The following is a 13,934-nucleotide window of genomic DNA, read 5'->3' on the forward strand; positions in this document are numbered from 1 at the left end:
TTTTGTGTGATAGGACAGTAGGATTCTAGCAGCACTTTTCTTGGTACAGAGATATTTTTACATAATATTATTACAAATTAAAACTTATTATCCCCGGGGTAGTGTTGAACTTCTCACTTTTTCATTAAGGCATATTATCTAATTATAGATATCACGTGGTGACGTCATGGTGAAGTGCTTACTGTAGTATAAGTTCCATTGCAGTCTATAGAATGCATAATTATTGCAAAAGTTTTATCCTTGACTTTTCCAATTTATTGATGTTACATGATTATAAAAAAGTGTTAAATCGACGAATTCTGATCCATGTGCTGCCTTATCATACCCGCGCATTTGCCATTCTAGCCTTTTTTTTGAAAAATGCCGGTACATACATGCAGTCTATTCATTGTATAGTTTCTGAGAATTAGGAAAAATTATTGTTTGAATAAACGAGTTCATGGAAAACCCGTTATTAAGCGTTTGTAAGTCATCAGGTAAAATATTTAATGCTAGTGGTTCAATAACTTGTTGTAGAAGAAATATGGATCGGAATGTGACATTCCGATCAGTGTCAGCCTGTCCCAAAGACGCTCTCACTTGGCTGAGCAACGGCATCAAGTTACAGTGCCCGAATGATACCTATGGTAGGAACCTGTATCAGTGTGTACCTAATGATGACAGATCCTCACTGGTGGAATTTTGTTCTAAATCGAGTATTGCCAGATTTGAAGCAAGTGAGTCAAAGATATTTGTAAAAAAAAAATAACATAAATTCGACTTAACTTTTTTCCCTTTTAATCTATCAGATATCAGAGTGTATAATTGTATTGTACACTACTTGTTTTAAAAAGTATTTGTTTATATGTAAAATCCCTGTCTTTTTCAGTAACCTACAGCATTTTCACTCATACATACTATAAATCTACATTATTCTACTGTATATCTCCTCGGTACATATCGTAGTTCTCAGTAAACTGATGTATATATCCCAAACATGGTAAAAACAACAATAGTAGGCTTAAGTTTGACTACTGTTACGCATGGTAATCTATAGTATAGTGCAGCATTTTCCCTAACAATTCCCTGTATTATTCATCGAGTAGGAAAGGAAGAAATACAGTATTTTGTGAATCTTTTTAGTAATTGTTTAAGTTATTTATTGCAAACAAGTATAAAGATCACGATGATGTTTATTAGATTTTTTTTTCATTTTTACTTACAAATGCAATGAAATTAAGGCAGTGTAAAGGAAAAATGACATTATATAAATGGTGCCTGTTTTGGAGGATTACAGTTGAAATTAACATCCCAAGGAAAATCATTGTCAACCGACGCGTCAGCGTTTATTTATTTAATTATACTGAATGTCATTTTTGATTAATAGTTGTCTGCAAAAAAATCGTCGATTGTCTTTACGTTCACGTTTATAAAAAGCTTTCTAACTCCCCGCTACTTAGAAGAAAGATTGACTAACCTCTTTATTGTTTTTTTGATACTCTTAGAGTCCTTTATCATCTAAAGTTTCGTTATCTAGCACTCGCAAGCATGTTTCGTCTGAAGTTTGTTGTTTTTAAGTAAGCTACATCATACGCAAGCTTTTATTTACATCAAAATTTTTCCGGTTTTTTCAAACGCGCAACTGACGTATTGAGAATTCTACAGTGAACCGTACACGCGTAATTTCCACGCATGTGGCATTACCGTTGTGATACCCGTTGCTACGTGTGTTGCTAAGGCTGAGGGTAATAGAACGGATTGTTAACTGCGTTTAAACCAATCAGATTTTAGTATTTAACATGAACGTATAATAATAAAAAATATAACTAACAACATTTAGTTAAAGAGTTCTCATTCAAGACTGCATGAATGACTCAAGATGTGAATGGACTTATGGCACTTTAATTTTTTTCCCTATTTCTTTAGATTTCTGCCCTTATGCTGTATCTTCCGGTTACTTAGACGCCATCAACTGCTCCACTTTTCTCAAAGGTTGTCCGAGAGAACCTTACCTAAACAATGAAGTTTACAAATGTAAGAACCTCTCTTTTTCGGATGGAATAGAAACCTAAGTGATGAAGGGCTGTAAGTAAAAAAAAAATTAATAGAAATAATGTGGGTCTTGATTGTTTTAGATCCAGCTTGCTTGGAAATAAATCCACAACAACGCTGCTATTTGTCAATTGAAAACTGTTTAAACAAAACGTAAGTGAATCGGTGTAATCAGTTTCATCTTCTCATTTATATTTCGACGCATTGAATCAAATTGTTATGTAATTGAATGATTTTTTTAGGAGTAAGGAAGTACCAAAATCCACAACTTATATTCAACTAACTGACTTCTCATCATATAGCCTGTCCACAGACAGCTTTAATCCGACCTCGGTGTCACCAGACAGTACTTCTAATTTGCAGCCGGGGATTGAGACCGTACCTATAATTGCTGGAGTAGTCTCACCATTGATCGTACTAGTGGTTATTTTCGTGATTATCTTCTCTTTTTATTTGAAAAAAAGCCCAAGTGAGTTCATTTTATGTATACATATACATTATTTACATCGTACTTTGGCTGTATCATTACAAATACTACATATAGTAGTCTGTATAGCTATATTATATGCAAAGTAAATTTAAAACAAGAGACATTTCTGCCAAACGTGAATCTCAAAAAAGATCAGACTACACGTTCCTAAAAATATAAACTTTCCCGAAAGTTTGTCATTGACGTGTATATATTTAAACAAGTTTCCTCACATAAAAAAGAATACCTTACCAGGTCTTTCAACAAGAAATCGTAGGGTCATATTCCTTGTATAACACTTTTGGGAATTTTCTAAATGACCTATATCACGATTTTAGGGGTACTTTTATCTTAAAACATGTAAAACATGTAAAAGGTATAATGTAGAAATCGGAAGAGAATAACAAATATGAATATTTTTTATATAATACCAAAAGATACAAAACACACATTTAAGGAACATGTCGTCTGACCTTAAGTGTGATGCCTTTTTTAGACATATTTTTGAACATTTCTAAAAAGAATAGAATCAGAAAAACATGCGTAAAAACATAAAGTGCTTTGAAAACAATTTGAACATTTTGAGAAGTTCTATTATTGTTTACGTCAGATCAACATCCTAACAGTAGATTGTATTATCCTGGGACTTTTCTAATCCCTCTTTACACAAATTGTGTATGATAAAGAATTGCTGGACACAGATCTAATGATGCCCAGAAGTTAGAGGAGGAATATAAGGCTTTCTGATAAAAAAGGATCTTCATTAAAACGGTGATATATGCATAAAATTTCCACTCGCTCCTCCCATTTCTATACATTATTATTGATAATAAATTGAGAGAAACAAAAAAATAAAGTGATTTTTTTTATTTTCACTTCATGCATCTAAGCATGATTTAGGATGTTCATTATCGTCCTGAAAACAAACTTACAAAGAGACATTACATGTACGTTATATCTCGCCCATGTGGTTTTACAATAACATCGATGAAAAACAGAACTTTTGCATGCAAAAATTCTCACATTATAAAATAAAAACATTGAGCAAGAATGTTCCCTTTTCTGTGCTCCGCCCAGCCCCCTAACCCCTCCCTCTCCGAATTGTTTTATTTCATAGGAAACGAAACTTTGACATTTCGCCGTGTTCTGAATTTATTGGAGCAAAATTCCTTTGACAACGAAAGAAATTTAGCTTTCCTGATCACATTTTGTCTATAGTATGTATGTCCGTCTTTCTGTCTGTCTAGCTGTCCGTTTGTATTTTTTTTTTACATTTTCGACTTCTTCTCCAGAACCACTCAGCCAATGTCAATCAAACTTGCCACAAAGCATCCTTGGGTGATTGGGATTGAAGCTTTTTAAATTGAATGGCCACCTTTCAAGTGGTGAAAATTGAGAATTAATGAAAATTTGGTGTCATATTTTAAAAATCAGCTTCTCGAGAATCACTGTGCAATGAAAGAAGAAACTAGGAATCATCCTTAGGTAATGAAGATTTAAGCTTGTTCGAATCATTGACCCTCATGGGTAAGGGTGGGCCATAATGGATCATCAACTTTGTACACAACCATTTCCTACGATAAATTAAAGTCCAGGCTTTTTGATATCATTGACAACTGCTTTTTTAATAAAAATGGAACTCGTTAATTAACTTATCGGGTCATTGGTCATTTGCAAAATTTTTTTGTTAAAACACATTCTGATTGCACACACAATTTCTCTGAAGTTGACATCAAAGAGATGCTTGAGTTTCTAATTGGCAATACCTATGTGGTTTTTGGAGACCAGGTATTCCAACAATCTATTGGAATTCCCATGGGTACCAATTGCGCTCCGTTATCAGCAGACTTATTATCATATTCTGTGAAGCAGAATTTTTGCAAAATATGCGTGAAAAGAAGAAAACACTTGTTTTGTTTTTAACTAGACTTTTAGATATATCGACAACGTATTGTCAATAAACAATGGTAATTTTCATTCCTACATCGATACGATATATTCTTATGAGCTTGAGATAAAAAAAAATACCACATATTCTGAGACATCTGTTTCATACTTGGATATTTCAATTGAAAAAGACGTTAATGGTAAACGAACAACCAAGCTATAAGATAAACGTGATGACTTTGACTTTTCTATGGTCAACTTCCCTTACTTATGCAACAATATACCTTCATCACCTGCATACGGAGTATATATATGTCAGTTGATTCGATACGCAGGAGCATGTTCTATGTATGTGCAATTTCTAAAACGAGGTAAATTATTGACAAGCAAGTTGATTAAACAAGAATATTAGCAGACTCGTTTAAACCATATTTCGTAAGTTTTACTGTCGATACAATGACCTTGTCAGCAAATACAATTTATCATTTAGTCAAACGTTGACTGACGTTTTTCATACTTATTGTTAGTCCATTATTTATACACTGAATTGACAACGTATTTTTAGCTCACCTGATGTCCGTCTCAGTCCGTCTGTCCGTCCTTCCGTCTGTAAACCTTTGACATTTTCAACTTCTTCTCAAGAACCATAGGGCAAATTTTAACCAAACTTAGTAAAAGGCATCCTTGGATAAAGGGAAGTTTCAATTTTTAAAATGAGGGGCCAAGTCTTTGTACAAGGCGAGATAATCATGAAAAGACAAAAATAGGGCGGGGTCATTAAAAAATATTTTTCTCAAGAACCACTGGGCCAGAAAATCTGAAACTTATGTGAAAGCATCCTAGGATAGTGTAGATTCTAAATTGTTAAAATCATGACCCCTCGGGGAATGACGGGGCCACAAATGGAAATCAAAGTTTTACATAGAAATATATAGGAAAAATCTTTGAAAATCTTCTTCTCAAGAAGCACCGGGCCAGAAAAGCTGAAACTTATGTGGAAGCATCCTGGTATAGTGTAGATTCTAAATTGTTCAAATAATGACCCCCGGGGGAAAGGGGGCGGGTGTCACAATTGTGAATTAAAGTTTTACATAGAAATATATAGGAAAAATCTTTGAAAATCTTCTTCTTTAGAACCACTGGGCCAAAAAGCTGAAACTTATGTGCACATGGAAGGATCTTGGGTTAGTGTAGATTTCAAAATGTCTAAAATATGATCAGTGGGGTAGGGTGGGGATGTATTATGTATTACAAGGGGAAATCTGGTAAAGAACAAAATGGTCAAAGCTTCTCATGTGAGCGATGTGGCCCATGGGCTTCTTGTTCCGACATGCACTGATCATGTCAAGGAGCACACGGCGGATGTGACCAGTCCGCAGTCGATGATCACTCCTCCATGGCACCTGATCCCATCTCTGATGGTTAGGAGGTCCGTGTTTGCTCTGCTCCTATTTTGTATTGTTTTTTTTTTTTTGGACTTTGATATTGAAACCTTTTCGTTATCCTTCTTACATATAAATACCTAGAAATACAGTGCATATAGCCTTGATTGGTCATATTTATATGTGAGCATCCTCAGGTAGTGAAGATTCAAGTTTGTTCAAATATTGACCCCCGCACCAGGGGTAGGTTGCAGCCACAATTGATGATCAAAATATACATAGCTATTTAAAGAAAAAAAAATTTAAAAAATCTTTTTCTCAAGAACATCAAAGCCATGATTAATTATATTTACAGGAATTGTAGATTCAATTTTGTTCGAACTATGATCCCCGGGAATAAGGTGCAGCCACAATGGATGATCAAAGTTTTGCATAAAGATACATGCCTATAGGAAAAATCTTTTAAAACTTCTTCTAATGGACATCAAAACTGTGATTGATCATATTTATATGAAATAATCATCTCGTAGTGTAGATTGAAGTTTGTTCAAATCATAAACCCCTGTATAGATTGGGCCACGATGACTATCAAAATTTTACATAGAAATATAAAGCAAAAGTTTTTAAATATCTTCTTCTCAAGAACAGCAAAGCCATAATTGGTCATATTTATACGAAAACATTCTCAGGAAGTGTAGATTCAAGTTTGTTCGGATAATGACCCCCGGGGGCTAGGGCTAACCGCGAGGGACAATAAAAATTTTACAGTGTAATATAAAGGTAAGAAATATATAAGAAAAATCACCGACAATTCAAAGCCATGATTAATTATTTTTACGTTGAAGCATCCTCAGGTAGGGTAAATTTAATATGCTCCAATCATCACGGTCGGGGGGAAGGGTCACAGCTTTAAAGAGTAAAAAAGCCATAGTTAGTCAAAGAAATATGCAGACACCTTTGTTAATGTAAATCCAAGCATTCAACTTTGTTCAAATCATACATGTAGAACCCTCCCTTAGCCACAGTGCTCAGGTTAGCGATGTGGGCCATGGGCCTATTGTTTATCTCATGTTCTCGGATAAGTGGTAATTTACCATCCATAAAATGTATTTAGTTTTTTTTAGCTTAATGAAAATTAAAATTTTTAATTCATCTGTAATCAAAATGCATTTAGATACAAAAATTCAGATCAATATCTGCAAGCATGTAGGAAAAAAATAGTATAACAATTTTTATACTATGGGTCAAAAGTTTATTACAGGAACAAGTGCCTGTGAGAAACTGTTAAAAATTTAAAAAGGCGTATTTTTTATGAATCAATGAAATGGAACGAGATTCAAAGAATGATTGCACTTAAGGACGTTATTTGGAACCTTTTCGGCTACCTATTTAAAGGTATACTTAGACACAGATTTGAAGTTAATATTTTCTCATTTTTTCTGTATAATATCACGAATTATATATTTTAATAGCATTTCACACAAAAATTGATTAAAAATCTTATTTCATTTAAAAGTTATAAAAATTTTAAATTTTTTGGCGGGTTTGATTGACACTTCCTTGCACTTTAAAAAAAATTAACTTTATTTTTAATCCTTAAGAAAAGTGGCAATTTTGATGTGTTTTAATGAGAAATATTAAAACTTTTATCAAGAAAAATAATTTTATTCAGAGTAGAAATGTTAGAAAGCAAAACACCTTCACAAGTATCGTCATTCCAAACTAAGAGATGCGTACAGAGTTTAGCAAATCGAGCACACTCGTGTTATGTACACAGTTTTTGTAAACAGGGCTCGAGTTCTGTTATTGTTTATATTTAGTATTCACCGGGTGCGTTCAATCGTCACTGTCTGCTTACCACAACTGCACGGACTGACAATATATTGTGCGTTTGTTTTGCTTTTGAACGTGTCTACTCTGAATTTTCAGGACTATAGGATTAATATTTTTCATTTATACAAAACGTTACTGCCACATTTCCTAAGGATTAAGAATAAAATTAAATTTGTGAGAGTGCAAGGATATGTCAATCAAACCCGCCGAAAAATTTGAAATTTCTATATCTTTTAAACGAAATAAGATTTTAAATTAATTTTTGTGTGAAATGCTATTAAAATATATAAGTCGTAATATTATAGAGAAAATAATAACTTCAAATCTGTGTCCAAGTACCTTTAAAGCTTCTGATTATAATGTATCGCTAAACTAATAAATGATTATTGTGCATGCATATGCTTGTGATATATATGTCAGGGGCGTAGTATCCGGGGGGCCAGGGGGGGGGGGGGGGCTGGCCCCCCACTTTTTTTCCCAACCTTACTTATACTATAGGAAGTGTTAATAGAAAGCCTGGTTGCCCCCCCCCCCCCCCCCCCACTTTTAGAGATGTACCAAAAATGTAGTATAGGAATTGGTAATAAAAGTAGTTGACACTGAGAAAAGGTGTAACTACCTACCCCCCCCCCCCCCCCCCCCCCCCCCCCCCCCCCGACGAAATAGGATTTTAGATTTGGGCTTTTTTTTTTGATTTTTTTTTTTTTTTTTTTTGCTTGTCAATTTTTTAATTTAATCTTGTGCCCCCCCCCCCCCCCCACTTTCAAAAACGATGCTACGCCACTGTATGTCTCGAATTTACAGTCATATATATTTCTGTAATTACATAAAACGCTATTGAAAAGAACATAACTAAGTAATAAATTCCGGAAAATAGAAGTGGACCGCTTTCGATTTTAAGGTCGCAGCAAATGGGCGGAGACATTTAAATCGCATGGAAATGGATCATAAGCACATGGTTTTCCGTATTAAATCTACATTATATATGAACAAAAAGGCGGAGAGGAGGGTTTTGTGTTCATTGTGTACAAAAATTAAATGATTTATAACCATGCATATTTCATTAATTTTATCCACATAAGTAAGTGAAAGAAGGAAGTAAGTTACTATTAGTAATTTTTTTTTATAGTGACATATACACATAATCATTAAATTCTTTAAAATTTTTTACAGACTTTATAAAAAAAAAACCAATAAATACCCAGCCAATCGGGCCTTTATGCCACTTTAAACACAAAATTGAAATACAATTTACATAATGTATGTAGAAAATAAAGAGCAGAACATTAAGAGAAAAACAAAAAAGTTCATAAAAATGAACACAATTGTGATAATTATAAATATGTATGCATTTTGTACGCTTAGGTTGGTAGTGTCTGTTTTAAGAATTATTGGTAGATGAAAATGAGACTGAAATACATTTTTATTTTCTGAACATAATGGACTGTCTCCGCATAAATGAAAAATACTTTGCAACCTGTCTATAGAATAATTTGAAATAAGTGCACACAATAAATCCATATATGACCATGTCATTTGATTATTGGCAGAGTTAATTTTCAAAAAAAGTTTTAAACGTTATTCTGCGTACAAAGGGTAATGCATTAAAATACTGAATTTCGGCTTCTACATTATCAAGCACTGCATAATATCTCACTGGTCATATATTTGCTGTCAAGCAGCGAATTAACTAAATCTTAAAAAACATTTTTTTAGGGTTTTGTTATTGAAATACCAAAAAACAATCGGAATATATACAAATCTTTAGACAAAAAGTACGAATGACCACAGAATACAGACAGACAAAGTGACAGACAGACAGGCAGCTACACAAAGGGACAGACGGACAGACTCCGTGAAACCTATATTCCCCTCCGGTTTCAGTGGTAGGGCATAAAAAAAGTCAGCATCAGTTAGAACTTATATTATTAGTTCGGGCGTACATGAACATCCTTTAAAAAAACTTGATGCATTGAATTTAACGTATTGCCTTTCAATATTTGGGAAAGTGTTAAAAGTAGTTTATCAATATAAAAAATGATTGCACTTAGCGTACAAAAAGTGGCCCCAGGTAAATTGTGCAAAAAATAAAGTATAGCAATTAGCATAATGAGATTAATAGAGCAATTCAACTATGTCTTAATCGCAACTTTGCAAAATTACAAGAATTAAAAGTAAGTAAAAATAAAGAACGAGGTTGTGTTTTGTAAGAGGGGTCACTGCAATTCTTGAATTTCATGAATTGTCATAAAGTTATTCCGATCTTTAAAGCTGGAATACATGGTGAGCGCATTCTTGCCCAAATTTCCCAAAAGGACAAAAGGTGTAGAACTGTTGGAAATAAAACATATTGAAAGGAGAATTTTGGGCAAGCCTGCGCTGGGGGTAAACTTTTTGAAAAAAGGTACAAAACGCCGACCGTTTTATTCGCTATTTACAGGTGTTTACATGTCATTGACCTCATTGTGACCTGTTTAGTAATCCGATATATAACGTGATTTGCAGATTCAGGTAACTTTGTGAATATAAATCAAAGTACTGAAAGTACTGAAAAGCGGTTAGCATGCTTTCATCGAATATGTACAGTGTACAATAACAAAAAATGCATGGAATGATGATATTAAAGTAGGCATGCCTATCTTTTTCCAGTGTCATCAGCGAAGACGCAGACACACTGAATTTTGTAGTACTTAACTAAATGGCATAACCAATAACATCCCAGTCTGATGTCACAAATGTTTATTTCAAAATATATAACCTGAGATTTTCAGTTTGAAAGACAGGAAGTTCAATTTTAAAAATTTCTCCCCAATTGTCTCAATTGGTGGCGTCCAAAAGTGCTCAGAACGAAAAAAAAATATGTTGATGTTGCAAATTTAATTGACTTTTATGTTCTATTGATTCTGAAATTAGGTAACTGTAAAGGCTACTATAGCAAACAACTCAAAAATAAAATAAAATGATAATTCAAATTCTTTAGATTAATTGATTTGGAGTACTGTACATAGATCTTTAGCTGGCTAGTCTGAGAAAAACGGATGGACGAGCAGAGAATTAATTAATTTAAGAGAGCTTCAGTTTCGTAGGCTCACTGCGGGTCAGCAGGTGTGACCTGTCATTGGGGATGCTTACTTCTCCTAGGTACCGGAACTTTCAAGGATCCGTTTTTTCTTTTGAGACCGATCACTGTTCATTCTGTATTTTGATACAGATACTGAGTACATCTGTTTATTAATATTATGAACTATTTCTCTCACAGGAAGAAAGACAAGTAAACAAGATAATAAACTTTTAAGAAATGTACATTATTGACTTTTCATACAATTAAATGTTCGAACAAGTAAATGGTATATGACAATTATTTAAAAAAGAGTCTTGCACGATATGTATAAACGAACGTATACTGAGTATTTGGCAGATAATTTTCATGAAATATTGTATAAAAAAAAAAACCCGTGTGAAAAGGAAAGTTGTTGTTTAATCCATCAATACAAGTATTTTAAAAATTCAAAGGTTCACTAAAAGTCAGTGTATAACAAACAATTTGATTGTCTATTGCAAGAATTACCTAGATATTATTGTCACTTTCTTCAATATGTCGCATAAGCAATAGATTGTTTTTTGGGTTTTTTTTTTTTAAAAACAAGTATGCGAATTTCTATCAAAATGTCTGTAAGCATCTGTATTTTAATTTTTTTTTCTTCTCAAAGGCTCAAAATGACAATTAACAAATTGGATAAATTCAAATTTAAAAAGTATTTTTACAACTTATACCTTGCATAGTAATTTAGCAAACTTTCAAAAATAATCATTCATTAGATATAATTTTCAATTTGTGCTTATCGTCAAGATTTTTCATGCCTCTTTTTTCTGTGCATATTTTATATCGGCTGATTTTTAGAAAAGGATCGAATGTCGATTAAAAATTTTTCTCCAATTTTTTAAAATTAATTTTAATATTTTTAGACTCCCATTATTTTTTTTTATAAAAATGTTATCGTTTAAAATCGTTTGTAATAATTAGACTGAGTACAGAATTTATCCCTGGAAACAAAGCTTTTATCATCTTTTAAATAATTTCAATTGAGAAAAAAAGGAGAAGAAAACAAACGTTTCATTATGGAAGTAATCCATAACTGTACAACTTACAGATGTATTCAGTATTTTTATATAAAGGCTTTCTTCATGTACTAGTATTACTTAAGTTAATTAAAGGGATGCCTTAATATTTTGGAAAATGAAACTCGATCGAGAGATTCTCCGATGTTTTGCAGTCGGTAATAACCTTCAACCCCTTTAGCCAGTAATTAACCCGTCCTCCCCGTGTCCACTAGCATAATTCGGTCAAATATTCATTGTTCATGAGGGGTGCCTTATAATTAATCACAGGCACCTGAATTTTTATCAGTAAGTCTCTAAATTATCCAAATATCGAAACATTCTACCCCCTCTATATATAAATACACAAGGTGTCCAACGCTATTTTGACCACCTGTTCGATTCAGTCTTCAATATTTAACACATAAATCGGAAATGCCTACTGGTTTTTGTGTAGCATTGGGTTCAAATATGATATTTCTCGCTATACATTTCTTCCTAAAGTTTAAATCTAACGCGTTGATAATGTTATCAGCTAAACTTCATGCTGACTTCGAATTTCGTCACAGGGCCCGATCGCCATCAGCTGATGTCACGGAAATTTAAAGCCGCTTAACCCGAAACAGGCACATATTATCTTACACAATAAAAGTACGTCATTACATAGATAATGTATAAAAATTAATTATAAGATTGATTTATTAGTTTATTACAACAATCCTTACATGAAAAAAGCAGATCAAAAACCTTATTGACAAACAGTAGTTCCTGACGGAAGTTAAGATCTGTTGTAAAGTCAATTTTGAAAAAATTAAGTTTATCGGATATATCTAATAATGAAGATAATTCAAACCCGAGTATTTTTAAGGTCTTCCGTTTCCAACGGAAGACCTTCTACTGATTCTGTTGGTAAAGATTATTATTCTTTTTTTTTTCTTCTACTTCCTAGACGCCAACTTTGAAGCCTCATATCTCGCTCATTTCTCAATTGATTTCGCTCAAATTTTCAGAGGTACTAGAAGTTACTAAATTCTATCAGATTAATGTCAAAATTTTCAAAAAGTCACTTCCGGTTTTGAGTTATTTCCCTTGAAACAAAAATTTATAGGCTTTCGTTTCCAGACAAAGGCTCAGAGATGGCTAAAGCTGAAGCAGAAATTCTACTGAATTTAGATAATAGAAGGGTTGAAGTTGTGCACATCGGTTTTTGTTTTTCGATTTCTCTATTCAAAATGGCGCTATACAGGGGTCAAAAATTAGAACACTTAAAAGAGCTAAAAATTACTCATATTTTGCTTTTTATCTTCTAAACTAAAAATATTTTGTAAAAACATATAGAACAAAATTTGTGCAGAATTACAAGATCTTTTAAAGGATATCTCGAAAAAAGGGCTGACCCCTTAATTAAGGGATCTAGAGGGGCCAAAAGTTTTTTCCAGATATCTCAAAAAGTATTGAGAATTTGTAATACATCAAAGAAGCAAAGTTGTTCAAAATGTCAAGCTAAATCTACGGAAGTCGTCAAAATACGTCCGGCGACGTCACTTCCGGTCAAAACGGAAGTCGTCAAAAATGCATATTTTTGCCGTTTTTGACAGGTTTTTTGCACCATATGTCTCTGGGAGCTTAAAAATTAATTTTTCGTGCGTCGTCGTCACTTCCGGTCAAACCGGAAGTAGCACAAAGTAGGTAATTCTCAAAGGTTTTGATGCAAAATTGAAATTTTAAAATGACTGGAGAGGATTTAGCTCATTGCTTTCCTTTGTTGACGTCATGAATTCACTTCCGGTCAAAACAGGACGGAAGACCTACTCGTTGCTTTGCAACGAGCTTTGCTCTAGTTTTTTTCTATTATTAGAAGCCTTAGTCATAATGCATCTTTTCAAAATTAAGAAATTAATTGAATATAATCCATAGTAATTTTTATATTAATATGCATATTTAAAGAATAAAGGAAAATCAGATATTTTAAATGATTTTTTAAAGGAGCTAAAATATTGTCCGTGTACAGGTAATATATGTACTTTGTTGTGAAAAAAAATGCTCGGGTGTGTTCTTCATGAGATAAACATATAAGCGATAAAGTTAATTTTTCGAAAATCATTTCACGCGATATCAACAATGATCAACATAGGATTATTTATTGTTTGACCTAACAAAAATTGTTTTTTAAACTTTTGAATTTTGATATCTTTTAAAGGAAAAGGACTTTGGGGATATAATTTGACAAAAGT

General features: G+C 33.0%; 1 protein-coding gene across 1 annotated transcript; it reads left to right on the top strand.

Annotated features, from left to right (window-relative positions):
* Window positions 1-518: 518 nt before the first annotated feature.
* LOC134279651 (uncharacterized) lies at window positions 519-2,850 on the top strand. The gene is made up of 4 exons (XM_062762082.1): window positions 519-716; window positions 1,906-2,013; window positions 2,115-2,184; window positions 2,274-2,850. The coding sequence occupies exons 1-4, from the start codon at window positions 524-526 to the stop codon at window positions 2,605-2,607; spliced, it is 705 nt and encodes a 234-aa protein (XP_062618066.1). The 5' UTR covers window positions 519-523; the 3' UTR covers window positions 2,608-2,850.
* The last annotated feature ends 11,084 nt before the right edge of the window (window positions 2,851-13,934 follow it).

The sequence above is a fragment of the Saccostrea cucullata genome, unplaced genomic scaffold, assembly GCF_032062105.1.
Source record: "Saccostrea cucullata isolate Sc308-1 unplaced genomic scaffold, CSIRO_AGI_Scuc_v1 ctg5837, whole genome shotgun sequence".
Lineage (NCBI taxonomy): Eukaryota > Metazoa > Mollusca > Bivalvia > Ostreida > Ostreidae > Saccostrea > Saccostrea cuccullata.

Bases quoted from the DNA above. Each gene is read 5' to 3' on its own strand.
- LOC134279651 (XM_062762082.1), top strand. From the start codon at position 524: ATGGATCGGAATGTGACATTCCGATCAGTGTCAGCCTGTCCCAAAGAC. The intron at 717-1,905 runs GTGAGTCAAAGA...CTATTTCTTTAG, and splicing joins TATTGCCAGATTTGAAGCAA to ATTTCTGCCCTTATGCTGTA. The intron at 2,185-2,273 runs GTAAGTGAATCG...TGATTTTTTTAG, and splicing joins GAAAACTGTTTAAACAAAAC to GAGTAAGGAAGTACCAAAAT.